The sequence below is a fragment of the Excalfactoria chinensis genome, chromosome 2, assembly GCF_039878825.1.
Source record: "Excalfactoria chinensis isolate bCotChi1 chromosome 2, bCotChi1.hap2, whole genome shotgun sequence".
NCBI lineage: Eukaryota > Metazoa > Chordata > Aves > Galliformes > Phasianidae > Excalfactoria > Excalfactoria chinensis.
In genome coordinates this window covers 113,035,526-113,063,238 of record NC_092826.1, presented here as the reverse complement: position 1 = coordinate 113,063,238, position 27,713 = coordinate 113,035,526, and the positions used below count along the sequence as shown (strand labels likewise).

The 27,713-nt window shown below is 39.1% G+C and overlaps 2 protein-coding genes across 5 annotated transcripts in view; one reads left to right on the top strand and one right to left on the bottom strand.

Moving 5' to 3' along the window:
* The first annotated feature begins 17 nt into the window (after window positions 1–17).
* On the top strand, window positions 18–26,837 carry AZI2 (5-azacytidine induced 2). 3 transcript variants are annotated; one of them, XM_072330494.1, is made up of 8 exons: window positions 18–111; window positions 13,522–13,751; window positions 14,392–14,517; window positions 14,802–14,901; window positions 16,798–16,946; window positions 19,792–19,853; window positions 23,102–23,217; window positions 26,159–26,837. In XM_072330494.1, exons 2-8 carry the CDS (start codon window positions 13,527–13,529, stop codon window positions 26,542–26,544), a joined length of 1,164 nt encoding a protein of 387 aa, XP_072186595.1. In that variant the 5' UTR covers window positions 18–111; window positions 13,522–13,526; the 3' UTR covers window positions 26,545–26,837. The 3 variants fall into 3 exon arrangements, with proteins under 3 accessions (XP_072186595.1, XP_072186596.1, XP_072186594.1); XM_072330495.1 differs by lacking the exon at window positions 18–111 and adding an exon at window positions 3,324–3,386; XM_072330493.1 differs by lacking the exon at window positions 18–111 and adding an exon at window positions 6,446–6,617.
* The window catches only part of CMC1 (C-X9-C motif containing 1), a 73,168-nt gene continuing 48,751 nt past the window's right edge, over window positions 3,297–27,713 (bottom strand). The window contains exon 5 of one of the 2 annotated variants that reach the window (XR_011902954.1): window positions 3,297–3,515. The gene's annotated coding sequence lies outside the window, so the exon portion shown is untranslated. Of the gene's footprint in view, window positions 3,516–20,955; window positions 21,359–27,713 lie in introns of those variants that run through there. The other variant, XR_011902953.1, reaches the window with a different exon arrangement.

The following is a 27,713-nucleotide window of genomic DNA, read 5'->3' as shown; positions in this document are numbered from 1 at the left end:
TTTAGAGAGTGTAGTGCTTGGTGTGAACTTCTCTGGAGCAGTTAATAGAACAGCTGTCTGTTAGAGAGCACTGGATGAAGGATTGGCAGAGTTTGACAAATTAATCTGCAGGTAAGATAATGATGCATTCCTTAAGAGAGTAACATAAACAGAAGACCTAGAGAAATAGGATATTTCTGTGAGGAGTAGAGGGTGCTGATGGAAGGAATATGATTGCCTTGTATGTATGTATTGTTTCATTATGCTTAAAGAACAACATCTAGGTCATTGGAGAAGTTGTGCTTGCTCAAAAACATGTATTACTAGAAAAGTGAAAATCATGAAGATGTTTTATAAAGTGAATGAGCTGCTGTTAATTGTTTGCTGTTGCAGTTTTTTGTTGTTGTTTTTTCCAACTCTTACTTTTCAAGCCAAAGCATGCTTGGGAAAAGAACACAAAGTATTTCCACACATATAGAGCACATCTCAAGAAAAACAAACAAAAAGAGCAGTTAAATTGCATTTATCTGAGACATTATCTTAGCCATCTGTATAACTTCAACTAATCTAGCTCCTAGAGGAAGACCTGGATGAGTACACTCACTTCCATTCCATGCAGTTTACTCTTTGCACATAAGCTTGTCAAAAGTCATTTATTCAACTGTAGCTTAATATTCACTCCACAATACCATGCCTGATTTGTATAAGCTTATATGGCATTTTCAGACAGGTGTTGCTGCCAAGTGATGATGAAAAATGCTTAACTCCAATCCCATACTTCATCTAGATCATCATTTTTTAGCTGAAGGAAAGTCAAGTTTTTGCCAACCCTTCAAGACAGGTGTTGAACTGTATTATATATTTTAAAAACTATAGGTACAACAGATTTCTATAAGGGAACTCATTAGAGAAGCATGTTTGAATACTTTTTATCATTGAAAAATCAGGTCTTGTGGCACAATTGTTTTATCTCAATGCTAAGCACGGACACCAACAAGCTGACAGTCACAAGTTATACAGCAGATTGCTTCAGCTATTCATTTATAAGTAGCTGAAAGTAGAATAAGAAAAATAACCAAGTGGAAGAAAAGTAGAATCATGTAAAATGTATGTCTGCATTTCTTAATTTTTACATCCAAAAGAATGTGAAATATTTATATTTATAATTAATGTTATGCAAACTGATCTAATTTGGTTTCTCATTTAAGAGAAATCGTTTCAATTTACGAACTTGGGAACAAAAGTCAAGCCAGAGCAGAACTGTTAGGAAAAACTGCCCAGACTTTTTTGTTTAAGGCTATGGGTTTGCAAGATCAACTGAGAAAGCTCACTTTCAAAATGTAAACAAGCTGCAGACTTGAGCTGGGTAACCTAGATGCCCAGTAAAGAAAGAAAGAGCTAAGGAATTTACAGGACTGCAAACCTACTAGAATGCTATCAGAACACACCCCAACAGACCAGAGATTAACCTGGCTCAGTTACCTCAATTATACACTGCTCAAGAATAAGTGTTAGACAGCCACGATCCTCTGATCCACTTAAAGTATGGTGATTAAGGATTTAAGACATTATTTTTTTTAATTTCTATAAATCAATATTTTTTTAGAGAGATACAAGATCTGAAGATTCTTACCTTGTATTTTACATTTTAATAGAAAATGGTTTGGAAATAACAATACTCATGCAATGTAAAGACTAATAAGGCAGCCTCTAAATAAGATGACAGAAGACATTGTGCTGCTTATCCACAGGTAATTGACCTATACAAGAATTATGTAAGGCAGTAAAATTATTTCAAAAATAAGGAAACAGACATACTAATTGTAACTGTGGTGTCAAGCCACAAAAATAACAGTTTTCAATGAGAGGCTGTCAAAGTAACATGGGATTTTCATGGATTATTATAAGATACCTCCTTCTTCTGCAGTAATTACCAAAGCTACCAGTAGGTAAGCCATAGCTTTGTTTTAGGAGGCATTTGATGGATGTTAAGCCAGAGCTAATACCACATTGATAATAAAAAATTGACTTCACTTGTGAATTTCTTAAACAAAACAAAAATGATAAAATGATTATATTTGTTTCCTTATCATAATGAAAATACCTGACTCAGTTTTCTCTGACCTGTTATTCTAATTGAACTGCAAGAAAAAAAATCTACATACAATACAGAGAGAAGGAAAAGAAAAAAGTGTTACTTAAAATGATTTCTAAGCCTTCAGTTAAATTCTAAACTTAATAAGCCAGTGAAAAAAATCATATTAAATGTATTCATCTCCCTGCGTCCAACTCCTTTATAATCTAAAGCCTACTTCTCTATGAGCTGGACTAAAAGTTTCTAATTACCACATTCAGAACAGAAGCCGTCTGTCTGGACAGTGTTTCATTCAAGAAAACGAGCATTCTAAAGCAGTGTTTACCACCAAATTAGTTCTGGACAGACCACTTCCTACCTCTTTTCATTCAAATGCGTATTTACCTCCTAGCAACTCTAAACAGAAGGAAAAAGTGACTTCTAGAAATCTTCTGAAGTCAGCTGTAAATATTGTATGAAGCTTCAAATAGTCAGTTTTTGGTGCTTAGAATATGCATGATGGATGTAAGTATTCTAGCTTCATAGAAAATTCAGTGGATGTCCCTGAATGCAAATTGAGGGCAATTGTTGGTTTTAACTCCCAAATAAGGACAGTGCAAAGTAAAAACATATGAAAAAAAAAAAAAGTAAGTACAAATAAAAATCAAATACTCTTAGTATATAGATCAATTTAGCGTTTTAACATATATAGGTATTATGAACATAAAATAAACTTATCTCAGTCAAATGTTTGCTCTCAACTTATCAACAAGGGGGGGAGGGAAGGGGAAATTCCTTAAGGTATTAATGACAATAGAAGCTATAATTCTGATGCTTTCCTAACATAAGCTAATTTTTCATCCACTAAAATAGTTTTTTTTCTTACAAGGATTCAGCAGTTGAACTAATGCAGCTTCCAGTGCAGTAGTACTAGAAGTAAACTACGCATACCTACTTTGATTAAGAAGCACTACTCAGCCTACATACTCTGAGTAGCTTGTAGCCAGGGTAGTTAACTCATAGCAGGGCTTCTCAGGGAGACAGAAGTGTGTGTTTGGGGGGAGGGAGGGAGAAAAAGCTCTCCAACACTTTGTTTTTATGTGGAACTACAACTGATATTAGTTTACACAGTTGGGATGAAGGGAAAGACCCAAAGAAAAGAACTTCAAACACAGCCTCGTACGTAACTCAGGTAACTCTGCACTAAGGTAAATTGCTAGAACTACAAAAGTATATGCAGTACCTGCAGTATTAATGAAGCACCAGCACCTCCAGAAGAGCACCTGAGCGTAAAAGGCACCGGAGATGGCTTCTAGTACCTGATGGCGGTAGGGTGAGTTGTGGCTTTCTTCTCTCAGCTATTGGGTAGCCTGTCCACGTGCTTGAGGGACAGTTCTGCTGCTAGTTGTGAGCTTAGTAATTCAGCTTTCAGCCAGTTCCTTCAATGGTAGTAAGGCAAGAGCTGTTAGATAGAAACAGGACTCTGTAACCACCTTCGAAATTAATTATACCTTTTCCCAAATCTTTTTCCTTAGTCTCCTAGTCTTTCTCTTGCTACTCTGGAATTAAAATGATTAATGCAGGCTGCAAGGTTCAAGAGCAGGATGGTTTTTTTTTTGTTTATTTGTTTTCTTTTGGGCAAAAGAGTCTGCAGAGTATTTTTCACTTGTAGCTTGCTTTCTTAAAAGCATCACTTGAGTTCACCCCTCTTGAAGTACTTCACCTTTAGGGCTTTTCTTTCCTTTAAGGATTGAAAACACACTGGAGTTAACAGTGGGAACTGTGTACCACCTACAACAGGAAAATAAAGTGTTGGTTTTTTTTATTCTTAGCTTTTACTGGAGCTTTTGTAGCAATAAAATCATCTAGCCAGGCTTCTTAATTTTAATATTTAGTAATCTGATAAAGTATTGAAGCACAGACATCATAAATTATTTCCTTAATAACTTCTAATGTGTATTACTAACCTTAAATCTTCTCTTTCATACACTTCTCAAAGTAGTGCTAACAAGCTCCAGCTATCACAGTCAGCAAAAATGTGAGGATTTTAGCTGTCTGCATGCACTGCTGTACCCAAGGTGCTGCTTGAACTTACTTCTCACTCCTGGTAAAGGCTTCGGCTTCGTTAGAGATCTGTAAAGAATGGGCTGAGGAAGTCAATGAGAGGGGGAGGGTTTAGTTTCTTTTGTCTTTGTTTTTACCCCTGAAGCTAGCTTATGAATTAAAATAAGTCCACAGTGCTGATCTTACTTAACACACCTCATGGCTGCTGTTACCTTACCACCTCCCTCCCTGTAAAACATGCTCTGCAGGCACAAGAACTCTTCTACTTCTGTGGTGCCTGAAGAATTAATGGTGTGGCCTTATGTTTTGCCCAGGTCTGCGTATAAGCTATTTTTCTTTGAAGGACTTAAAAAAAACAGGAACTCATAGCAAATGAAGTTGAGTAGGCTGAGAACATTTGATGAGTTAATGAAGATATTGTAGAAATAGCTTCACAGTAATGGCTGTATCAGTAAAAACCATGCCATGTTGTTGGAAACTGTTCAGTCTTCAGTTTCAATAAAGGAATTAACACAGAAGAGTAAACCTGTAAAGAGTAAAACTCAGCAAATGCCATCTGTATTTAAAAGCTACAGGTACTTTAACAACAGTTAAGAGAAATACATAGCAAGGATTAATGACGTAGATTCTTTCTTCTCCATATTGTAATGCACCCTTCTGTCCTACTGTGGTGATACATAAGGATTGCAAAGTCATCAGAAAGTCTGCTATGGCACTGCCTTTGTGAGCATGTTTTATGATCTTTATGCTACTTCTGTATGCTGTCAAGTGTAGGAAAGTATCTGAGGAGGGTGGCTGAAGCTTATTTTTGCATTTGCAAGGATTTGCACTGAGTGAAGAATAAGATTTATTTTGGAGGCTAAGCTAAACTGAATCAATAGATGCAAAGCCTAAAGCAGCTTTTACATTAGCAAAAGTGAATCTAAATGTTCTTACGAGCATGCTGATTTTTATAGCAAGCTTATTTTATTGTAATTATAAAGAAAAACATTTTGTAGCGCTCTAATTGTATGTTATTTAAATCCTGAATTAGGAATAGTCAGGAGAATTGAATAGAGTTCAGGGAATAAGCTGTGCCAGGCAAACGTTTCTAATGCATCAGTATTACAGTTTAGTTGTCTTCTGTGTCCTTAACATTTCTTAATCTAATCTTCTATTTTTTTTTTTTTTTTTTCCTGAAGGAAAATCTGTTGTGATTTAGTTTAATTTAGTTTACAGTAAACAACTTTATTTTATTGTTGATTAGTGCTTTCTCATGATAAAATCATCTTTAATTTTTTTAGTTTGTTTGTTTGAGAATTTACTAGTCTTGACTCAGTCAAAAGAAGTGATTCTCCCTCTCTATTCAGCACTGATTTGACCTCATCTTAAACATTTTGTGCATCATTTTGCATAGGATATTAAGGTCCTTGATTGTATCCAGAGGTGGGCAGCAAACCCGGTAACAGGGCTGTAAGGTATGAACTGTGTGGAGAGGCTGAAGGCACACAGGTTATCCATTCTGGAGTAGAAGATGCTGAGGGGTAACCTCCTTGTTCTCTGCAACTCCATGTGGAGGGGAAGTAGAGAGGGAGGTGCTGGGATCATCTTCCTAGGAACGTAGAATAGGTGGAGGGCACAAAGCTGTGCCAACAGAAGCTTACGCTGCTTTAACTTTTGGTTAGCAGTGAAGTGTCCAGGACTCTGGATCTTTGAAGACCCTTTCCATCAAGACAGTTCTCAACTGTGTTCTAGGCTGCTTCCATTTCAGTGTTAACAATGAAGGCCTCTTACAACAAGACCTGAGCAAGTATGATGGTTCTGAGTTGGTCAGTTGGTTTTAAGTCTGTCAGTTGGACCAGTCATTCTAAATCAGATGGATGATTGTGTCAGACACCACATAAGGAGTTTAAAGGCCTGTTCCGTATGAGAACATACTAACCAATTCTAACAGGGTCCTACAGCCTCTCCTAAATTGGTTGATTTTAAACGAGTCGCTGGGATTACAACAGGTGAGTGGGTCACACCGCTCTAGATGAGGCATTTGTTTACCAAAGCCATCCAAAGGGTTTCCATTTTGGTGTGTACTTAGGTTTGTTACTGTTGTGTACGTTGCTGCGTATGTAATACAAACAGGCTGTCAGAGCTTTTATCACACTGTATAACTGGCTACGAGCAAACTGAATCTCGTGTGGTAACAGCGGCCTTCCCGGCGCGCTCCGCGCCTCAGCTGCGTGCCGGGATTTGCAGTCCGCCCGCGCACCTCCGGCCCCTCTACTTCCGGGAGCGGCGGCCTCCGGTCGATGCGGCTCCGGAGTCACGTGAGGCCTGTGTTGACTTCCCGGTCGCGCTCCGGGACTTCCCCGCAGCGGCGGAGGCCGGCAGCGCCGCCGGGTCGGCGAGCGGAGGCGATGGGAGAGCGGGGGGACCCGAGCGGACGGCGCGACGGCCGGCGCTGCTTCTTCGCCGAGCTGAACGGCCGCTGCTGACCGCCTGGCTGGCCCGAGCGGGGCCCGGAGAGGTTGGTGCCGGTGTCCCCTCGTTGCTGGGGAGGTAGGGCTCCTCGGGGGGCGGCTTCGGCTGGGCCGTAGTCTTTCCCAGCGAGTCCGTGTTGGGAGAGCCTGGTGCACCGCCCCCCCGCCTGCTTTCGCTTCGTGGGAAGGCGTGAGCGCGTGGCACGGGCTAGAGGTAGCGAGGGAGGTGGGAGCCGGCCTCGGGTAGGAGTTAAAGCTTGTCAGACAGCTGCCTGTGAGCCCGGGTGAGTTATGACGATGCGTTGCATGGGGATCGGGACAGCCTCGTCTGGTGGGACGGCCCTGCGCACGGGATGGGGATGGGGCCAGATCGGCTTTAAGGTCCTTTTCAACCTCAGCCGTTCTGTGGCTTTGTTTGTGAGCAGCGGGGCAAAAGAGAAGAACAAACTAAGATTTCTGGTGCAAGATGTGAAAACAGAAACACGGTAGAATACAGGCTTTGTGGGCTGTAAGAAGTAGAAATGAGTATTGGTCTAGTAGCATGTAACACTGTCAACTGTGGAGTAATTACAGCTTAAATTTCCCATGCTTCACCTGGCAGGGGAATTAATCTCCTTAAACAAGTCCGTTTTTCACACCAGGCCTGATGGGGCCCTGACCTAGTGCTTGATATAGAGCTCAGCAGCTCTGCCTGCAGCATGGGGTTGGATAATCTTTGAGGTCCTTTCCAGCACAAGCCGTTCTATGGTTCTGTGATTCCAGCAGCTGGTGGGTGTGGTGAGCAGGTCGGGCTGAAAGCTGTTCGGTGAGCAGAGCTTTGGCATTTCTTGGGGAATGCTTCTGTTTCCTTTTCTGTTGTCTCACACTGTGCACGTGCAGTGACATCAGCATAGAATCACTCAGGTTGGAAAGGACCTTAAAGATAGAGTGTGACCACAATTTAACCACACTACCCTAACTAACAACCCTCTGCTCAATCGTGTCCCTGAGCACCACATCCAAATGGTTTTTAGTCACATCCAGGGATGGTGACTCAAACACCTCCCTGGGGATCATATTGGGAGCCAACTCTGGAAAAGGTGAAGTGAGGATAGAATGAGTGTCATAGTAGTCTTCTCTGGACTTTGGAGGTCAGCTGCTCCCCTAAGACAGATGTGTGTGGAGGAAGAAACATTTAATATGTTGGACATTGGAGTGCTGCTACTGCTAGCAATACCGGTTACTGGTTGGTATCTGTATGCTACAATTTTTGCCACAGAAATCGTTAGAAATCTAAGTGTATTACTACATTTAGCTCCTGAGATGATGTCCAATAGTTTTGTCTGCCGTACATTGTGATAACCAAACCAGCAACCGGTGCTTGAGATGAGACTGCGCAGAGCAGAATGGGATGAGTGCTTCCTGTGCCTGAAGGCAGTGCTAGGCCTGGTGCACTCCATTAATAGTTACATGGCATTCTTGCTGTAGAAAATGATAGAAGATCATAAGATTTGACAGCACATTTGTGGGGGAAGAAACGATGTTTGGGAAGGGAAGTATAAGTAGGTTGAAAGGTGTCCACTTACAACTTCCTGTTAGCAAACTGTATTCAAATAATCATGGTTGTTCAAGGTGATGAGACGTAAGCCTGAGAATGTTAATGAATTACAGGGTGACTGAGGGCTGTCAGTGCAATTTAGTTGAACCCTCCTTTTTATTGCTCCAACAGGCGAGGTGTTTCTGGTTGGGTTAATGCAGTTACACAAGGCTTTCACAATACCTTATCTGGCAGTGTGTGAACTTAGAGTATGAATTTGTTTGACGGTTCAGTTGAATGGGAGGAAACTAATGATGGGATTGGTAGGGCTTACTGCGTGTTTTACAAAAGGTGATGCTTTTGGAAAGTGAAAGTAAATTGACCAAAGAAAGCAGCCTTCTTAGTTTGCCAAAACGTTGTTGTGTTTGTTCTCTGTAAACATTTTTAAACAGGAAGGAGACAACACCAAAAAATGCCTATTAAAGTAATAGATAATGTTAGTGTGACAGCATACAGTTCTCTCAGTAACCTTTGAATATGCTTGTGTTTGATGCTAGAAACGTTCAACAGCCAAAGCACATATTACTGCTTTCTGGTATTCCTCTGGCAGTGTTGCTTCTGATGAATTTCAAGATTAATCTGATTGCTTAGTAGGCAGGATTATATGGATGGAATGGCCTCAAGTGTCAGAGGACAATATTAGAATACAACTCCATTTTCTTTTCCTTTTCTGATGGTTGACACAGAAAGTGGGGAGGGACAGCGTTCATGAAAAGGTGAACTGAATACATTATGGTGAGGGTGCATAGCATTTGCAAATTAGCAGTGAAGATAATACCAGATGAAAACTATATTGCGTCCAGTCTTCAGTACAGGAGAGATGCGGACCTGTTGGAGTGCATCCAGAGGAGAGCCATCAAAGTGATCCATGGAATGGAACGCCTCTCTTATGAGGACAGGCTGAGAGAGCTGGGCCTCGTCAGCCTGGAGGAGAGAAGGCTGCAAGGTGACCTGAGAGAGGTCTTTCAGTATCTAAAAGGGGGCCGTAAGAAAGAAGGGGACAGACTCTTTAGCAGGGTCTGTGGTGATGGGACAAGGGGAAGTGGCTTTAAGCTCAAAAGAAGGTAGATGAAGGCACTGAAAGAGGTTACCCGGAGATGTGGTTGATGCCCTATCCCTGGAGACTTTCAAGAGAGGCTGGATTAGGCTCTGGGCAACCTGATCTAGCTGTGTACATCCCCATTCATTGCAGGGAGTTGAGCTAGATGGCCTTCTGAGGTCCCTTCTAACTCTTAAGGATTCTATGATTCAGAGAGAGTAAAATTTATGGAGTGCTGTTGTTATAAAACAGGATTTTTATTATTTCTCTTGTGAGAGTTGATGACTGTTTATTGTGTAAAGCTTGAGATTTGAAATATTTCCTGTTCCTGAGGAAATCTGGGTGTATGCTTGAGCCTAGGTAGATTTTGTGACAGATGAACTACACTGATCTGGTTTGAGAGCATACAGACAATAACTGCATTTCCTGAAGGCAGCAAAGTGAAAGTAATTGGAAGGTTTCACATAGCTGACGTGGTTGTGAAGAGCACTGAGTGTGCTGAAACTGCAGAGCTGAGTCCACGTCAGCATGAATTCTAAGGCTGTGGACTTTATCCACATGGAAGGAAAAGCTGTGCCCAAAGCTAGCAGCTATTGGGATGCATGTATGCAAAGATCTTAAAATTGGAGCAAGTGTCTGTTTAAAAAAACAAAACAGCAACAACAAAAAAACCTGTTTCTGCAGAGCGGACTGTGCAGGACTGGAATTGCAGAGGACTTGAGCTCTCAGATGTGAAATGATGGATGCCTGATCATCCATCTCCTGATAGGCAGGATGCCTGATAGACTGGCAACCCTACCTATGGAAGGGAACTGGAACTAAGTGAGATCTCCAGTCCCTTCTGACCCAAGCCATTCTGTGATTTACACTGCATTCATTTCCTCCTCTGTTAGGGAGAGACAGCTAATCCACTTAATTAGTATTGTGAATAAACCATACATACGTTTCAATCTATTTTAGCCCTATTTAATGTATTGTTATTGAGATTGTCATTACACTTTTTATTTTTGGTGCTTTTATTCTGATCTATAGTTAAAGTATTTCCATAGTTAACATTCTCCAAAATCAAATTGATGCTTTTTCTTTTTCATTATGGAGCCTTCAGTACTTAATCTTCCTTCCCTGTTCTGATATATTAGCATTAGTAGACTGTTACTAGACTGTGAATGACCACTCTTAACAGCTCCAGTTCCAAGTATGAGGTTGGGGTTTCAAACTACAGAGCCTGTGCAGTGCTCCATTTGCTATTAGAGCCTTTGCATCCTGGAATCCATTTGAATAGTGTTCCTCATATGTAAAGCATGTTTTATATTTAACTACCTCCCATGGTGTTGCTGACTAATATTTGCAAAGCTCTACAAAGAGAAGAGCAGCATTTCTGCCCACTATTAGTAAGAAATGGGAAAAGGTTCTTATTCTCAAGAATACTGAATGTTAAATCTTAAGGCTGTTTTGTAACTTTCATTGTGTCACTGAACAACAGAAGTGCTTTCTACAAAGCATTCCCTTCTGCACTAGGTAGAAGAAAGCTTACGAGTGCCGTCTACTCACACATATATGCTTAGAAGCTGTGGACTCCACTTCACAGCTGTGGAGTATGTAGTAGAACTACTACATCTGTAGTAGAACTTAACACTACATTGTGTCAGCAGTGTTGTGGTTTGATTGTGTTGTGATTTTAAAAGAACATGAATTATTTCATACAAAAGCTAATACTGCTATTCATGTAATGCATTTATTTTATGGAATAAAGATTAGGGTCCTTTGAAATACGCTGTTTCATGTGCAGATCATTATAAATGTAACATGTACAGATATGTACTGGGGAGACCTTTGTGATATGGGTTGTGTAATAATTGGGATATTAAAGTTCCTTTAAGTAGGCTGAGATGGACACAGTTCTAATCATAAATACTAATAGCTTGATATTGCGTATTACTTCAAATATTTTAGTGGAAAATCTCTCGTTAAATGTTTACCATAGCACAAATTATCTCATGCATTGCAATTCCAGGCAGCTCTAAATTCACTCAAGTGCTTTGGAGTGACAGCTGTGTGGCATTTGCAGCAGCGCATACGTGTGTAGCTTTGGGCTGGAGAAACCAAACAGAATAAAAGGCAGAGGTCTCTGCTGCCAGATGTGGGGAGCCCTCACTTGTGGAATAACCTGATGATGTGTAGTGTGTCTGAAGGCTCTTTAATTCCCCTCCTGCAGTTCGTATGTTGTAAATGATGCAGAAAAATAGCAGGAAAACCAAATTCCTATCTTTAAAACAACAGAATGAGAAGGTACGCTGAGGGATTTCCTACAGGTTTAATACAAATGGGATTCCATTTTGTTTTTAAGGGTTTCTCTCAATTGATTAAACACTAACAAAACTTTTTCTCCAGTTTTCTTCTTTCCCTGACAGCACAACAGAGCTGTGTGAAGTGTTTCACAGTGACCTTTACAGAACTGCTCATCTTACTGTTTACCAGCCAGGTTTATTCTTGTATGAGCTTGCATCTTGTTGTCCTTTGAATATGAGCTTAGCGGGCACAGGAGAAATAACTTTGGGATTTGTTTTGGGGGGGGGGGGGGGGGGGGGGGAGGGGGGAATTGTTTTTGTTTTCAGAAAAGCACTTTTCTGAGTTTGTTTCATTTTTGGGTTTTGTTTATTTATTTAGATACGTTTTTGTTGGCATGACTGCAGAGCTGACTTCCTTGTATGCCTTGTAAAGCTGGAACAACTGCACTTTTTTGTCATTGTAGCAGTAAAATATGGAGTGTGGATGTTATGGATATTTCTACTTTTCATTGTTTCTATTGAGTACATACATGACACCATGACATACATACAGTGTGAATATCTCATGAGTTTCCATTCTTGACTGCAGCTGTTGAGATTGTAGTCCAAAGTAGCGTGTTTTATGATGAAGGTTCTGTTTATTAATTGAAGTTAATGGTCTAAAAATCCCACTGTTCCTTCTGAATATTCACCTGCTTGCATTTAAGCATGTGCAGTGTGTGTTGTCTCTCTCCCTTCCAAAATTTACGCTTTGTCCAATCTCTTCTTTAAGAGGATGGAAGAAATTGTCTTCCCCAGTCTCACAGGAGAACTTCTGCATGGTGGAGGCCATTTGTTTTCTCCTGCTATGAGAGCAGTCAAAGTGTCTGTACCAGCTCTTATTGAAATGTTAAACTTCTGCACCGATGTGTAGAAAAGCATGTGTTTTAAACCCCTTTGAATGCTGTGGGGGTCGATTATCTGTACCGCAAATAGCTTCCAGTGCTGGTTTAGAGAGGAGTATCAGAAGTCTGGAGTTCAGTAATGCTGGAAGTTAAATGAGATCTCTTTAAGTGATGGTGATGGGTGTAACTAGTTCTCCTGGTGGATGCTGTTTAAAGGCATGCTTGGATTTATAAAATATTTGTATGTGCTGAGTTTATGACTTACTTTGGAAGACTTGCTCTTTTTGAAGAAACCAGCTGGTTTTGTTATGTTCATTTCTTTCATTCTGATATTTATGTTAGCTTGCTGCCTAATCAGGAACCAAAGGATTTGTTTGGGAGAGCATAGGAGATTACTTTTGATACTATTAACATCCTTAGTTTGCTTAAGGGTTGGGGAAAATGTGCTCAAATACTGTACAGTGTTCATTCATATGGTACATAAAGGCAAGGAATCTTGTTAACTAAATCAGTATTGAATGGCCTTGAACTTGTTTATGATGACAAGTAATATTAAGGGAAATGCTGTTGGGACTTCTGCCTTAAAGCCTGGAGTCTATGCTAGTGTAGTATTTGTTGTAATGAAAGCTCAGTGTGATAATGATTTAGTATTTGCCATCCAGATGGGTTTGCCTAATGATGGTCTGGTGACTGCCAGTTTTTTACACACACGTTGAGGCAAATCATGCCATTAAATGTACCTTAATTCACATGCTAAAGCTGTATTATAAAACTTGAGAAGTGTATAAATATTTGCATTCAAGAACTGATCAAATTCAATACCTTCCTTTTGGTGTGCCTGTGCCCAAGAAGCATAATTGATTTCCTACAAATATAACCTTTGACTATAGTTCAGTACTGGCTTGCGAAAGCTCTAATTAGGCATTGCTTTGTATTTGGCATGTATTTGTAACATCACCCAATAAACTTCGTTAACATTTTAATAAAAACAAGGAGCTCATAAATCTGATGACTACTCAAAATATTTGTATAACAGTGAAGGATTTTTTTCTAAAATTATTGTAAGATATAAAATGGGTCTCAGGGTTTTTGGTAAGATTAAAGTGACGCTTGAGATGAATTTGTCCTTGTGAGAATTTTACTCACGTCTGCCTTTTTAAACAGGTGTCATGGAGGAGTTGGTGGAGGATGACATCTGTATTTTGAACCATGAAAAAGCAGACAACAGTCATAAGAGAGATGGGGAGATTCCTGTTTCAGCTTACAGTGGAGATGAGTCTGTTGCTTCCCATTTTGCACTTGTCACTGCATATGAAGATATCAAGAAGCGGCTAAAGGAGACAGAGAAGGAGAATTCCTTTCTAAAGAGAAGAGTGAGAATTTTAGAAGAGAAGGTAAGAGGGAAGGCAGTTACTGTCTTCATTAGGAAACAAATGGGCTGTTGCCCTTTCTGAGTTTCAAACTGCAAAGTGCATGAGAACTCAAAGTTTGGTAAGGCATATGTTCTATATGAATGCATATATTTGGAAGTGTTTTTTTCAGTGGGCAGAGAAATGTAAAGGGCAGAATGAATAGGAAATGTACTTTGAGGGCCAGTAAAAAAGCAAGGGGCAGAGATGTGCTGTTTTTATGACTTGGTTTCTCATTCTTTATTTAAATTAAGACCTAGAAGAAGAGATGCTCAAAGTTGCTTTCGTTTTGTATTTGTCTTAAAGCTCTTAATTTTTAGGGAAATATTTATAAATCCATCATGAACAACTGTGGCAGGTTATAGTAAATGCTTTCAAAACAAGTCTGCAGGAAAAACAATTACAAGGATAGTGAGATAGTCAAAACAAGAACCAGGCTTGAGATACCAGAATTCATAGATGGCTTTTGGTGCACTTTCATGGATGATTTTTATTTATTTTCTGGACATATCAATGTATTTTTTTTTATTTTTTTTTTTCTCTAATCTTTAAACAAATTCAATTACTGAATTTTGTGATTTTTCTGTATAACAATCAAAACTTATTTCTCATCTTACACTTGCAGCTGCGTGGCTCCCGTCCGGAGGAGGAATGCAGTTCAGTTGGACGTGAGCAAGTCAATAGGGCATATCAAGCCTACAGAGAGGCCTGCATTGACAGAGATAATCTGAAAAGCAAACTGGATAAAATGGTGTGTCTTTTTAAGTAAGGATTTAAACACGAGTGAATACAACATAGTTTGTAGATGTTATTTGCGAACTTTTATCTATTGAATACATGAGGTAGTTGTTTTATCACTCCTTCAGGTACATACTTGGTGACGCTATGTGTTGTAAAAATACTGTTAAGATATTTTCATACAGGGCTAGGCTGAAAAAAATCAAAGTAGTATTTATCTGGTATTTAGGGAAAAAGAAAGTTGAGTTGTCAGATGTGATAGAACAAAACCTTCTTTGTTTTCTTTTCTGAAAATAGACAAAAGAAACCGCGGAATCCTTGAAAAACTTGAATGAACAATTGCAGTCCAAAGAAGTAGAGCTCTTACAACTGAAAACTGAAGTGGAAACACAGCAAGGTACTCAGTTACTCTGTCTTGGTATACACTGATTATTTTTAGTGGTTATATTGCAAACTAAGAGCATTAAGGATTTTAATTCTCTGTAGTGGTTGGGTAAAGAAGGTGAAATATTGTACTTTGTGTTGCTTGTAAGTCATAGAATCACCAAAGTTGGAAAAAATCCACAAGATCACACAGTCCAACCATCCACCCATCACTGATAGTTCTCACTAAACCATGTCCCTCAACACAATGTTCAAATGTTCCTTCAATGCTTCTGGGGTCAGTGACTCCACCACCTCCCTGACAGTCCATTCCACTGCCTGACCACCCTTTCTGAGAAGTAGTATTTCCTAACGTCCAGCTTGAACTTCCCCTGGCACAGCTTGAGGCCATTCCCTCTAGTTCTGTCACCAGTTACATGAGAGAAGAGGCTGACCCACAGCTCACTACAACCTCTCTTCAGGTAGTTAGGGAGATCAATGAGGTCTTCCCTGAACCTCCTCTTCTCCAGACTGAACAATCCCAGCTCCTTCAGCTGCTCCTCATAAGGTCTGTGCTCCAGACCCCTCATCAGCTTTGTTGCTGTTCTTTGAACACACTCCAGGGCCTCAATGTATTTCTTGCATTGAGGGCTCCAAAACTGGATGCAATATTTAATGTGTGACCTCACCAGAGCTGAGTAAGGGGGACGATCACTCCCTGTTCTTGCTGGCAACACTGTTTCCGATGCAAGCCAGGATGGCCACCTGGGCACACTGCTGGCTTATGTTCAGCTGAGCATTGATCAATACCCCGGTGATGACATGTTAAATTATCTAGAGGCAAGGAGCTCTGTGGTAAAGACATGAGGCTATTGTGTTCTTGTGCTGCAGTTTATTGTAATAATTTGGGAAAGGTGCACAACTTGACAGTTTCAATAGGTTAGTGATGTGCATCTTTGGACCTCATCACCTTCTCATCAGTGGAGCAGAGATACAGTACTTCAGGTATTAAATACAGCAGTTGGTATCACTTCCTTTAATACCTGTAGATGATCTGGGTAGTGCTTTGGCTTGCTGTTGGGGTATGACAGTAGAAAATACTGTATTGCTGTAGCTGCAATGCACTTCAGCTATTTAAAGGGCTGGAGGATGGGGAAGGGTAGATAAATGCAGTTTGCAGAGATCCTTCTGGAAAGCAGGAGTGGGAACAAACTGTATTCTTTGTCAATTCCAGAAGCCCAAATCTACATCTTGTTACTGCCATTGTTAGAAGTGCTGTTTGATGATGGGTATGTAAGATAAAACATAGGGGGGAAAAAGTCTTATATACTGTTTCAAGAAAAGAGAACAAAAAAACGCTATGTGTTTAAGGTTAAAAATATGTATCAAGCTTCAGGTTCTATACAAGTGCAGACATTTGAGAAGTTCTAAATTGCAGTGCTTAAACTGCATTGCCTTCATTTCCAAGCATGTGATGTGCTACTTCCAATGCATGACTTTATGTGGTTGAAGACCGGGGGTTTTCTTTCTGTTCTGTCTTCTCTAAATAGCTTCCCGAGACTGGTGAGATGCTAGGATCATCCTAGGTTGCTTCTTAATGCTAACTACGTTATTTTATTTCTGTCTAATAAAGACTGATGTAACTTGTAGGCTTTCCTTTTGTTTTGTGTCTTTTCTCTATTTGGGATTTCTTGAGATGCAAACTTGAAAAAGAAAATAGGTAAATTATGCAACAGTATAAACCTGAAGAGAAGAGGCTTAATGTTTTCAAAGCATTGTAAGAAGTATGTAAGTTGGTATATAGCATGCGTTTTTGTCATTCTCTTCTTAGGCTGTTACACAAGGTATGGACTGGTTGAGGTGAAACTGTACACTTATAGGAGTCCTTGAACTGGGACTTAAATGTAATTGTTTGTCTTTTTTTGAACAGTTATGAAAAGTCTGAATTGTACTCGGACCAGCTGGGAAATAGAGAAGCTGAACAGTGACCTGAAAATTCACAGTCTGGAACAGGATCTAGAGAACCTCAAGCAAGAGTGCAATGGTCTCAGAAAGGAACTGCAGAAATATAAACAGAAGGTAGTTGCATTTTTAAGTGTTTTTTTTATATGAATAGTTTTGGTTTCATTACTGCATTACCTTGAATACACTTTTCAAATAAAATAAAGGGTAAATAAATAAATGCAAAGAATAATTGAGTGCAAGATGAACATCTTAGTAAACATCTAAATTTTCTCATAGGCTGTCTTGGTTCTGGAAACAGTGCATGTACATAGAGGAGGTTTCCCAGGTCTCACAAATGTAACAACAGAAAGAAGAGCTGTCTGATTGCTTTTAGGACCCCATTAAGGTCGAAGTGGTTTATGCTGGTATTTGTCTCAGGCGAAATAGTTTTGAAAGTTTGGGTAAACTGCGGGCATTAAAAAAGCAACAGTGGGATGTTTGTATTAGAAGTGGACAGGAGCTTTGTTTAAGGAACTCTGAAACCTCTTTGGGGTAATGGCATGAAGTCTGTTGGAAAGGTAGATTTTTTTTTGTAACAAGTTTCCATTTTTAAGCCTCACTGGAAATCCAGCCAGTTTTGTCAAGTTCATATATTTTTAGTTTGCTTCCTTCTCCAGCACATGAAATAACTGAAGGTTCTGTCTGCATGAAGCAGTTTCAACTTGTTGAATAATCTTGAGCCTAGTCTTTCACCGTTACAGGGAACAGAGCTCACACTGTGAGCTGATTGCCCTGGATGAGGTTATAGGTGAGAACAGGATTTGGTAGTTGGGGTAGTTTACCTTGAGTTGTCCGTAGGAAACAGGTGAAGTAGAGGGCACAATAGGATCTGAACATCTGAGGCTAGGAGGAACTATTGTAGTGCTAGAGGAAAATTGGGAATAGAAGAATCTTGAAAATCTGAAGTGCTAGAAGAGAATGGAACTGGTTGTGCAAGTAGCTTAAAAATGTGAGGGAGCCAGTAAAACTGTTCAGCTGATGCTCATCCAGATGGCATGTGATGGCAAAGATCTGTTAAGCCTATACGGTAGGATGGTGAATTTAAGATGACAGAGCAGAAACTAATGGGGTGGAGTTGATAGAAGCACTAAGCTACCCTAACAGTAACAAAATACAGTAAAGTAAAATATCTTAAGATAAAAGGCACAAAAACTGACTTTGTTTTATAGTGGCAATCTGTGACTCTGCAGTCACAATGAAATTATACAACAGATTTAAAGGATTTAAATGTGATAGCTTCAGGAGCTGGCTTATTTACACTGCAATCATAAATGACAAGATTTTGTCGTGCAGTATTTTTTGAGTCAGTGTTCACAGTATGTAGGAACAGGATCCTTGCATGGCTGTTATCCTGCTTTCTAACAGGATTTGTTTTAATTTGAAACTGTTTCTGTAGCTCTTTTCTTATGGGCACATTTACATTACTACAGAACTGTACTTTTGAAGGATGTCTTCTAATCATCACTGCCAGCTGGGCCTTGCACTATGGAGCAGTCAGGAGTGTGGGATCTTCCTTGGTGCCCTCAAAGCATGTATAGTTGGAGCATTGGGTTCTCATCTGAACAAGTCTCTAAAGATCTGATGCCATCACAGTTAACCTTACACAGAAACTTACATCAGTTGTCTTGTCTTTTAGTCTGTTCCACTAGGTGGGGGTAAAGCACATTACTTGGAAGGTATGCAAGGTGTTTTGCTGATCTTCACCGCTGCTGTTGTTTTCACTAAAATCTGGTATTATTTTAGACGTTTTCTGTAACTGGTGAATTTGGAAGGTGTATTTTAATTTCTGTAAGGTTCTAAGGCCCTCAGGGAGTTTTATAGAAGTAATTGAAGGCTGTAGATTTCACTGTGAGAATTAATGTTCCTGGAATGAGCAGCGTAAAGCAGCATTGCTGGGGAATACTAGACATAACTCTGAAATAATGCTTATGCCAGTGGCTTTTGTTGTAAAGAACAGAAGGAAAAAAGCCTCTCCTTTAATATCATTTCTACTTAATCCTTTTAACTACTTAATATAGAAACAAAAAACGCTTTTAAATGTAGGGTAACATAGTGCAACTGAGTTTTTGAGCAATGAGGTTGAATCTGTAATGAGCAGTAAGAAGGACTTTAGAAGCAGGGAGAGAGGAAAATCCTCAGGGGAAGTACAGAAATATAACGGTAATGACAGGTAAGCATTATTTTCAAAACAAGGTGCTACTTTCCTTTTTAGTGTTTTAATTAAATTTGTTAACATTTTCAGATGCTTTTTTTTTTTAAAGCAGATATACTTCCCATATTTTTTTCTATGTAAATATTCTTGTTCAAGTTTTGCTTTGTGGTTGATGCAGTGCGTCGTGCATCATATTGACAAGTTTCTTGAAGTTTTAATAGACTGCCATAAAACCACAGCAACTGGTGCTAAAATACATCTTTGGCTGGAAGGAATGGTATAAAGGGAATGGGAAGAAAAAGGGGTATCACAGAATGACCTGGGTTGGAAGGGACCTCAAGGATCATGTCGTTCCAGCCCCCCTGCCTAGCAGGGCCACCAAACATACACATTTACTAGATCAGGTTGCCCAGGGCCCCGGTATGAGTGAGAACTCCTCTCAGGTGAGAGATGAGTAGAAGCATAACTGATGAAGCAAGATGCACATTTGATTTGTTAAACGCTCCTGTTAACTTCTGTGAGGCTGCTTGTATCACAGAATCACAAGCAATGGTGAAGGTTGGACTGGACCTCGGGAGATCATCTGGTCCAACTCCAGAAGTTTTTAGTAGAGCTCTTTATGCTCATTTTAAGAACTGCTGTAGCCAGCACAAATGCAAACTACTTGTGATGTTTAATATTAGCTAATTTGGAGGTTTATTGCTCTATTTTCCAATAGATTGGAGCTCGTTTGTTAATTTTCTTTGATTTCTTCATTCTGTTCTGCAGGACCAGGACCAAGATGAAAATCCTCTAAATGGAGACATTCTTCAAAGGCAAGCTGTTCAGAGGTATGAAAATCAAGTGGCTTTCATGTTTTATACTTAGTTTACTGAGAGACAGTTACATGAGTGAGTAGATATTCTTACAGCCTCTTCAAATGTGTTAATTCATACACCATCATCTAATTTAAAGTCCAGGCATACTCACTTGGAAAAAACATTGTCTTTTTTTTCCCCATCACTGCCTGTGATGAATGAATGTTGTCTATGAAGTCCAGAATGATGGAAATATTTACATCTTCAGACTCCTATGGAAAAATAAAATGAAATTCTCTTGGATTTGAAACTCAACTCTTTAATAACTGCTTCCGTTCAGGGGTTGGTAGATTATTTTCCAAGTCTCTTTTCATTTTTTCAAGAATTTCTTCATTCACTGTATGAGGAAGTTTCTGTGTTTGCCTGTGTGGTGGCTTCAGATTTCTTGCTTAGTGTTGGAATATACATTTCTACTAGGAACCACATTAAACAATTGTTTTTAAACTGAGGTCCCCTTCTGTAAGCTACACAGAAAGAAATGGCAGTTTTCCTGATAATCCCTAGGGAAAGCATTGTTCTTATTTTACAGCCATTTAAATAAGGAAAATCTGTGCTTTTGCTGGTGTCCTCTGTTATCCTGTGTTCAATATGTGTGCCATATTAAAGTACGTATACCACAAAATCTGAATCTTAGGGGTTGAAAGAGACCTCTGGAGATCATCCAGTCCAACTCCTGCTGCTAAAACAAGTTCCCTAGAGTTGGTGGGTTTTGAATATCTCCACAACCTCTCTGGGCAGCCTGTTCCAATGCTCTGTCACCCTCACAGTAAGGATGTTTTTTCTTGTGTTTGAATGGAACATCTTCCTCTGTTCCAGTTTTTGCCTATTGTCTTTCGTTCTGTTGCTGGGCCCTTGTAATGCTGGAAGAAAGTGTGGCCCCAACCTCTTGTCTTCTGCCCTTTATAGATATTTATAAGCATTGATAAGATGCCATCTTAGTCTCTACCAGGCTGCACAGTCCCAGATCTCTCAACCATTCCTAATAAGGGACTTGTTCTAGGCTTCACATCATTTCCTTTGAACTCTCTCCAAAAGTTCCCTGGCTTTCTGGAACAGAGGAGTCCAGAACTGGACATGGTAACATGTTTTAACTCTTTATGCAAACAAACAATTCATGACTGCTTGGAATTTCCAGAAGAAATGAGAAACTGTCTCCATCTCTTATACTGTTATGCCTATCTGTGTACTTCCCCAGTATTCCACAAGAGGGTAGAGTATTCCTTCCTAATGTCAGGCTGGTTAGAGGAATGTCTTCATGTTTACTGGGCTACTGAAGAGATGAGAGGGGGAAATCAGTCACTGAGAAAGAGCACTGCAGTGTATCTGTAGATACGACTTTAATACGTTCTCTGGTGAAATTATGATAACACCGTGCCATTTGCACTCTCACTTCCTCTTGTGGTTTCTGCTGGAGCTTCATAGTCTTACATGTCTGAGAAAAGGTGTTAGTTCAAGGTAAAATGCTTCTCTCTTTGATCCTACAAAGAAAATTTATTTCAAGAAGTCACACTCAGGTGGTGGCCGTCAGAATTCACGTATATGCAGCACGGTGTTTACTGCAATGTGATATACATAATGAGCATGTAGTGCTTTAGGAATACATAAGTCCATCTGAAAATCTGTGGTGTAAATTAAAAGGGAAAGAAAACCCTGAAAAAAACTCTTATGTGAAACATTGGTTGTAGCAAGCAACTGTTTATGAGGGATGGAGGTACTTGCAGTTCATTAACGTTGCGTAAAGTGATTACTGCACATTTGTCAGCAGCCATCTAAAACATCTTCAACTTTTCAGTTTGCAAACCTATTTTAATGTAGATTGAGTTGAACTGCTTCTAAAATCTTATTATGTAGCTTTTAATTTTTTAAGGTGATTATATTCTTGATTTTCAGGCTGGAGACTGTTGCCAAAATATTAGAAATGTGTTTGTGAGAAGTGCACAATTCATGCATTCCTTTGCTTTCAATGTAGTAATAAGAATAATGGGAAGAAGAGATCAACTTGATTAAACCCAGAGTTGTATTAAAAATAATCTAGCTTTGTATTAAAAGAAAGCAAGAACAAAAAATGTGTATCTGTGGCTGGAACTTTTTGCTTTCCCATAAAGTGTAGAGTGGGCAGAGCACACGAGCACATACAAGGAGATAATTATAATCAAGGTTAATATTATGTGTTTGAAGACAGTGCAGGGTAAACATCCAAACACCTGGGATTCCTTTGTTATCAATCTTTGCAATGAGGTTCTAGGTCAGTATCTACAAAAGCAATTACAATGTGTGATTTAAGTGGACTTTTGTTACTTGGCATCCCTTTGTAAGATCCTTTAAAGGAGCTCAACTTATGCTACAAAATGCCTTCCGGATGGTGCTGTTCTGTATTTACCAGTCTTATGTTTAAATACAGTTATATATTGCACAGTTTTGATATAACTAATGACCAGTCTAATTTTTTAGGCTTTTTAAAATGTGATTTTTGTTCTTATAAAACATTCCTTGCCAAAAGGATTCTGCATTTAAAGGCCTGAGGTTCCACTGAACTTCTTAAAGTGTAAAGATGGATTTTGTGGAATTCTGTTCATCTTCACTTTCTTACCAGCTAATTATTTGAAACTTCAGCATGGGAACAGTGCTGCTGTTGCTAAATATTTCCTATTGTTTCCTATTCGGGTAATGAAATCGGTCTCTAGTTTTTATCCTTTCTAATAAAGCAGTATATTAATATAAATTAGGTGACTTGAATCTGCAACACTCTGCTGAATTATTTTAGTTTGATCTTTGTGTGTTCTCTGTATCTCTAATATTGAGTCTGAAAACATTGTAGAGAAGTGAATGGTGTAAAAACCCCAATATCCATTTTTGATCGAGTATTTAAGACTGTGATCAATTCACGTGACTATCATAACATGTGATGTTGCGTATGGTCCTTCATCAAAAACCATTCAGAGATAATAGCCTACCTTTGCTGTTTAGTGTTCATTTATTATGTAATATATCTCATTTAATTTATAGCCTTTATAACATACAAAGTTTGTTTACTTTATGGTAATCATCAGAAGTGCTGGGTTCATTTTGAATTCTGGTACATCAGTAAAATGGGCGATATGTGTCAGGCAAAAACAATTAACAGTTAACGCTCAATGAGCCTTGGAAATGTTAGTAAGCATGTGGGTGCACCAGAGATGGCAAGTATTTAATGCTGATTTTTTGTTTGTTTGTTTTGAAAGTGTGCAGCAAGCATATTGGGAACTGAAGAGAGAAATGTCTAATTTGCAGCTAGTGACTGAAGTGCAAACTGAGGTTCTACGAAAACTGAAAACAAACTTAACAGCGACCAAGAAAGGCAAGTCAGTGTTTGCAGTAACAGACCTTACAAAAGCAAATCGTAGATCCAAGCTGTACCATTTAAAAAAGAAGTTAGCTATCATATCTTATCAGAATCTCATCAATTGAAGCTGATAAGCTAGGCTATGTTATGGTCCCAGCCTACCCATTTTCTGCTTTTGCTTCTGTCTTATACTGGTCAACTTCACACATAAAGGTGTTGCTGATGTGTTTTTCCTTCAGTACTGTATTCTGTTCCCCTTGTGGCTTTTTTCTCAGTCAAGTGTTGCTTATGTGCACAAGGCTGAGGTGTTAAGTTTACTTGTATTTGACCTTTTACCACAACTACTTCATATTTAAAAAATACATATATTTCAATTGCTGTCTTATTTTCCCAGTTTAGCATAGTATTAATCTGGGAGACTTTTAATAGGCTGAAATTCCCCTATGTTTATATATTTTGTTAGCATTCTGGAAAGTTGCATTTTCTGGCAGACTGCTGTGCAGGATGACTTTCTGACATAGTACAAAACTGTCTTTTTTCTGTTGCTCCCTTGCAAACAGTTTAGGGGAGAATAACTTCTGTGAGCAGTTTATCAGACGGCTTTTCTATTTCATTATGTATGTTTCTCTTGAGGCTGTACAGGAAGGTTCTTAGTTTTTGAGGCATGACTTATCGGTCTGTTAGATTATCTCAGTGTTTTTCTCTTGCTTGCGTTGTGGTATTTACAATGTTCAGAATACAGAAGCTGTTGGTCAGAAACTGAACTTGGTTACTGTATGTCTGTGACAGTCTTGAGTTTCCCTATTTTGTTTCTAAACAGCTTTGGGCTTGGTGACTCAAAGACGGGATTCAACTCCATGTAAATGGCTGGCTGGCTTATCTGCAGCCCCACAGTAATTAACGATAATTCTCTGGTACTTGGCTGATAAACGATTAACGTTTTCAGATGTGTGTAAGAGTAGGTGGACAACTTTAGTGGAAATGAAAGCTTCTTTTGTATACAATGCTCATTAGCCACACTAATGAATGTAATGCAAATACACCTCTGCTGGTATTTGTAGAAAAATATTGGCTTATGCTCAGCAGAGGTAGGATTTGCATAAAAATCTTGGTAGTGCTAGCTACTTCACCATTAACAAACCAGTTGCTGCTATGAGAATATGTATCAGGGATGAGGGAAGCTTTATATTATTTATCATTACTGATCATTATCTTTCAAGGTGTGTAAAGTGTGCAGAACACCATTCACTGCTGTGTTTTTGATGTTAACACTGTCAGTTAACATTCAGCTTCTACATAAATAAGAGCTAACATCAACAAATGTGTTTCTGCTGATGGATTTTGTTGTTGTTGTTTTTGAAGGCCTTTTCTACAGCGCACGTGAAGCTCAGCCTTCATTTTTGCCCAGTGCCTTGCAGAGTAACTTATAGCAGGTATAACATGAACAGACACACTACTCAGCAAAGGAGAAACTTCTAATTTTGAAACTTAATTCTGTTCAGGTGTTTCAGGTATCTCAAATTGAGTGTAGAGGAATCTTCACAGTACTTGTCAAAGTACTGCCATCAGTTGGTGTGTTGGTTGTTGCTACAGTACGATGATGTATATACCCTGTAATCTACTTGAAGTGTAGGAAGACACTGTGGCCACATTTTCTCTTTGCTGTCAAAGATGGTCATCTCTGTTATTTGCCAGTTATGAGGCTACTTTTTAATTTGAACACTGCAAGTATTTAATTTTGACTCGCCCTAATCTAAGGAATCATCGGAAGTAAATTATTCCAACTATTCCACTCATGGTGCTGTAATGCCACAGAATTTTGCATATGGGTGTGCCACTTCAAACAGCCAATGTATCTGAAAACATAATATAAATATTCCAGAGAATAAAGCCTTCTTTGTCTATAAATGATTAATAATTACTACCACGTTTCAACTGATGAAGTAGTGTAGTAGTATTTGAAATGTGGTCTTTTAGACCTGCCGGGATGAAGCAGCTGAATCCAGTTTATCCCCATCTCTTTCAGATACAGTGTCTCTACTGTTGGCAAGTGCCTTTGGCTGACATTTGCAAATTGGGTAACATCCTTTTAAATTTTAGTGACAAGTTGCAGTTGCGTACTTACACCAAGATAGTGCCTCTTCTTTTTGTTCTTTCAGGAACTAATTATATAAAATACAATTGTTCCTATTTCAAATTCACAACTATTCCGGAAGACTACCTAGGAGTTTCTTCAACTGTAGGAATCATTTATCTACTCAGTTGGGGTAGCATTACAAAAACATGACCTGAGCATTTTTGTCCGAACAGACAGATGTGTGCTGTTGCAGCTCTTTCATTTCATGTGAACACTGTCCTGTTTCAAAATCCTTTCTAATGTAGTTAAAAAACTTGCCTGGAATTTCAGATGACTGAATGTTGCAGTCTGTGGCTTTACTTTTGAAAGTCAGACAATACTGAAGTATGGGGAACCTGTGAACATACATTTCCTCCTTCTGCTTCATGGAGTGTGAGAATTCGGGTTCTTGGCAGCCTGAGAACACAACTTGTTAAAAGAATTAGTAAAGAAGGAAGAAGTGTGCTCCTGTGTAAGCAATATTCTGAATCCGGTCAATTTTTCCAAGCACACGGAAGTCATCTGTTTCAGCATTCATTCCAGTCTTGTCAGAAAAATTCTTCAGTCGGCCGGTGTTGAAGTGGGGAATGGGAGTTGGTGTTGGATATATTTAGACTTTGTGTTTCGAGGATCTCTGGTTCATCTTGCGAACTCTGACTGAAGAAGTTAGTATATTCAGTTTGTAACATTTAATTAGTCGTTTCTAAAGCAAAAGGTGGTTTGAAAATCTGTAGGTTGAAAATCCGGGCTTTAACATACCTGCTGTACTGTTGTACATTTGAGAGTATATGAAAAATGCACTAAACAGTCCACTTAAAAACCTTTTTAAATCTTTTTCAGCTGCCTCTTCTGCACCAGTAGAATGTGTTGAGCTGAAGAATATTACAAAGCAGAATCTGATGTCTGGGGTAGTGTACAAAAAACTTTCACAAAGTGATAAATTACACTGCAATGCTGCACCACCCCCTCTGCCGGGAGATGTGAAAATCCCACCTGAAAGGGTGATTCTACAAGCATGGACAGAGGAGAGACCCATTCCTGTTGATGGTAAAGCATTTCAGGAACACCATTCTTATGGGAAGAGCTCTCTGGAAGATAATTCCTGGGTATTCCCAAGTCCTCCAAAACCTAATGAGAATGTGTTTTGGGAAACAAATAAGATTTTGTCAAACACTTCAGCAGATTACCTGGATCAGTGTAATCAAAACTGTCTGCACAAGAACTAAGCAATTTTTAGAATGAACTGTGGCAGTTTAGAATGATTCTGAATAGGCACCTTACTGCTTGAACTTTGGAAGAGGTAATTAAGTTGGTTCAAGTGTTCTTTTTTCTTTCCTAAAACAGAAAAACCCTGTCTTCCTCTGCTGTAAATCGGGAGCAAATTTCTTGAAGTTAAAGCTGTGATGGTATAATGTGAATGAATCTAGCATGGGACTTAGACAGTCTTGTATTGCAAACGGCACGTGTTTCCAAAAGATTACAGCAAAACGTTCTTGAAATAAAGCAAAATTTCATTGTGTATTTATTTGCTATTTGTATGTTTTCAAGAAGGAATTTGGTATCGTTCAACTTGTAACAGCTCTGAGCTTGTTTTTGACAGGTTTTTTATTTTGACAGATTAAGACATTAAATGAAGATTGGATTCTCTCCCTCTCTCCTTTCAATTAACTTTCTTACTCCTATGGTTTAGAAATGCTTTTTTATGTGATTTTTCATTAAAAAGGTGAGATGATGGTTAAAATTTATTTACACTGAGATGGAGGTAAAGGAAGAATCACTTGTAGAGGCTGTCCTGCTTAGATCACACAGCTTGGGGTGTGAGGAATTAAATAAGGATTGTAAGTAACGCTGCTGAACGCAGTGACTCCTAACAGCTCAGTTCCCACTGCATATTCTTGCTGTGGGAAACTACACACAGCAGTGCCTGCCACAGAATCATCCTATTCATGGTGCAGTTATCCTTACCGTGCCTCCTTTGCACACCACCAGAACCTTGACTTTTTGTTTGTGTGGTTGTTAAAGCTACTAATTTTCTTTTAATAAAGAAATAAAGCCTTAATTTAACTGGAGTAGGTGTTGATAGAATAATTGCTTTGGTATCTTTAGTACTCCACTGAGAACTGAAGTTACTGGGATTGTGACTGCCTGCTTTGTAGCTTGTGTGTCCGAGTATTGGTTTTTTTAGGGGTCTCATCTTAAGGCCAAGAACTGTTCTTACATAAATAGAATTTATGCCTTGTTTTTTAGAGACTTCTGTTTCTTTATCTGAGTTGAGTACGACAGGTTTAGTAAATGATTTGACTGCTCAGTACTCTGAAGGAAAACGCTTTGTGTTTTAGATCCATGAATGCTTTGAACCTGTAGTGAGTGGGAAGGTGGTACTAAATGTTACTTA

What these genes read in the sequence shown, in the direction of transcription:
- AZI2 (XM_072330494.1), top strand. Translation starts at nt 13,527, where the DNA reads ATGGAGGAGTTGGTGGAGGATGACATCTGTATTTTGAACCATGAAAAA. An exon ending in TGAAGTGGAAACACAGCAAG is followed by an intron (nt 14,902 to 16,797) that starts GTACTCAGTTAC and finishes TTTTTTGAACAG; the next exon opens with TTATGAAAAGTCTGAATTGT. An exon ending in CAAAGGCAAGCTGTTCAGAG is followed by an intron (nt 19,854 to 23,101) that starts GTATGAAAATCA and finishes TTGTTTTGAAAG; the next exon opens with TGTGCAGCAAGCATATTGGG.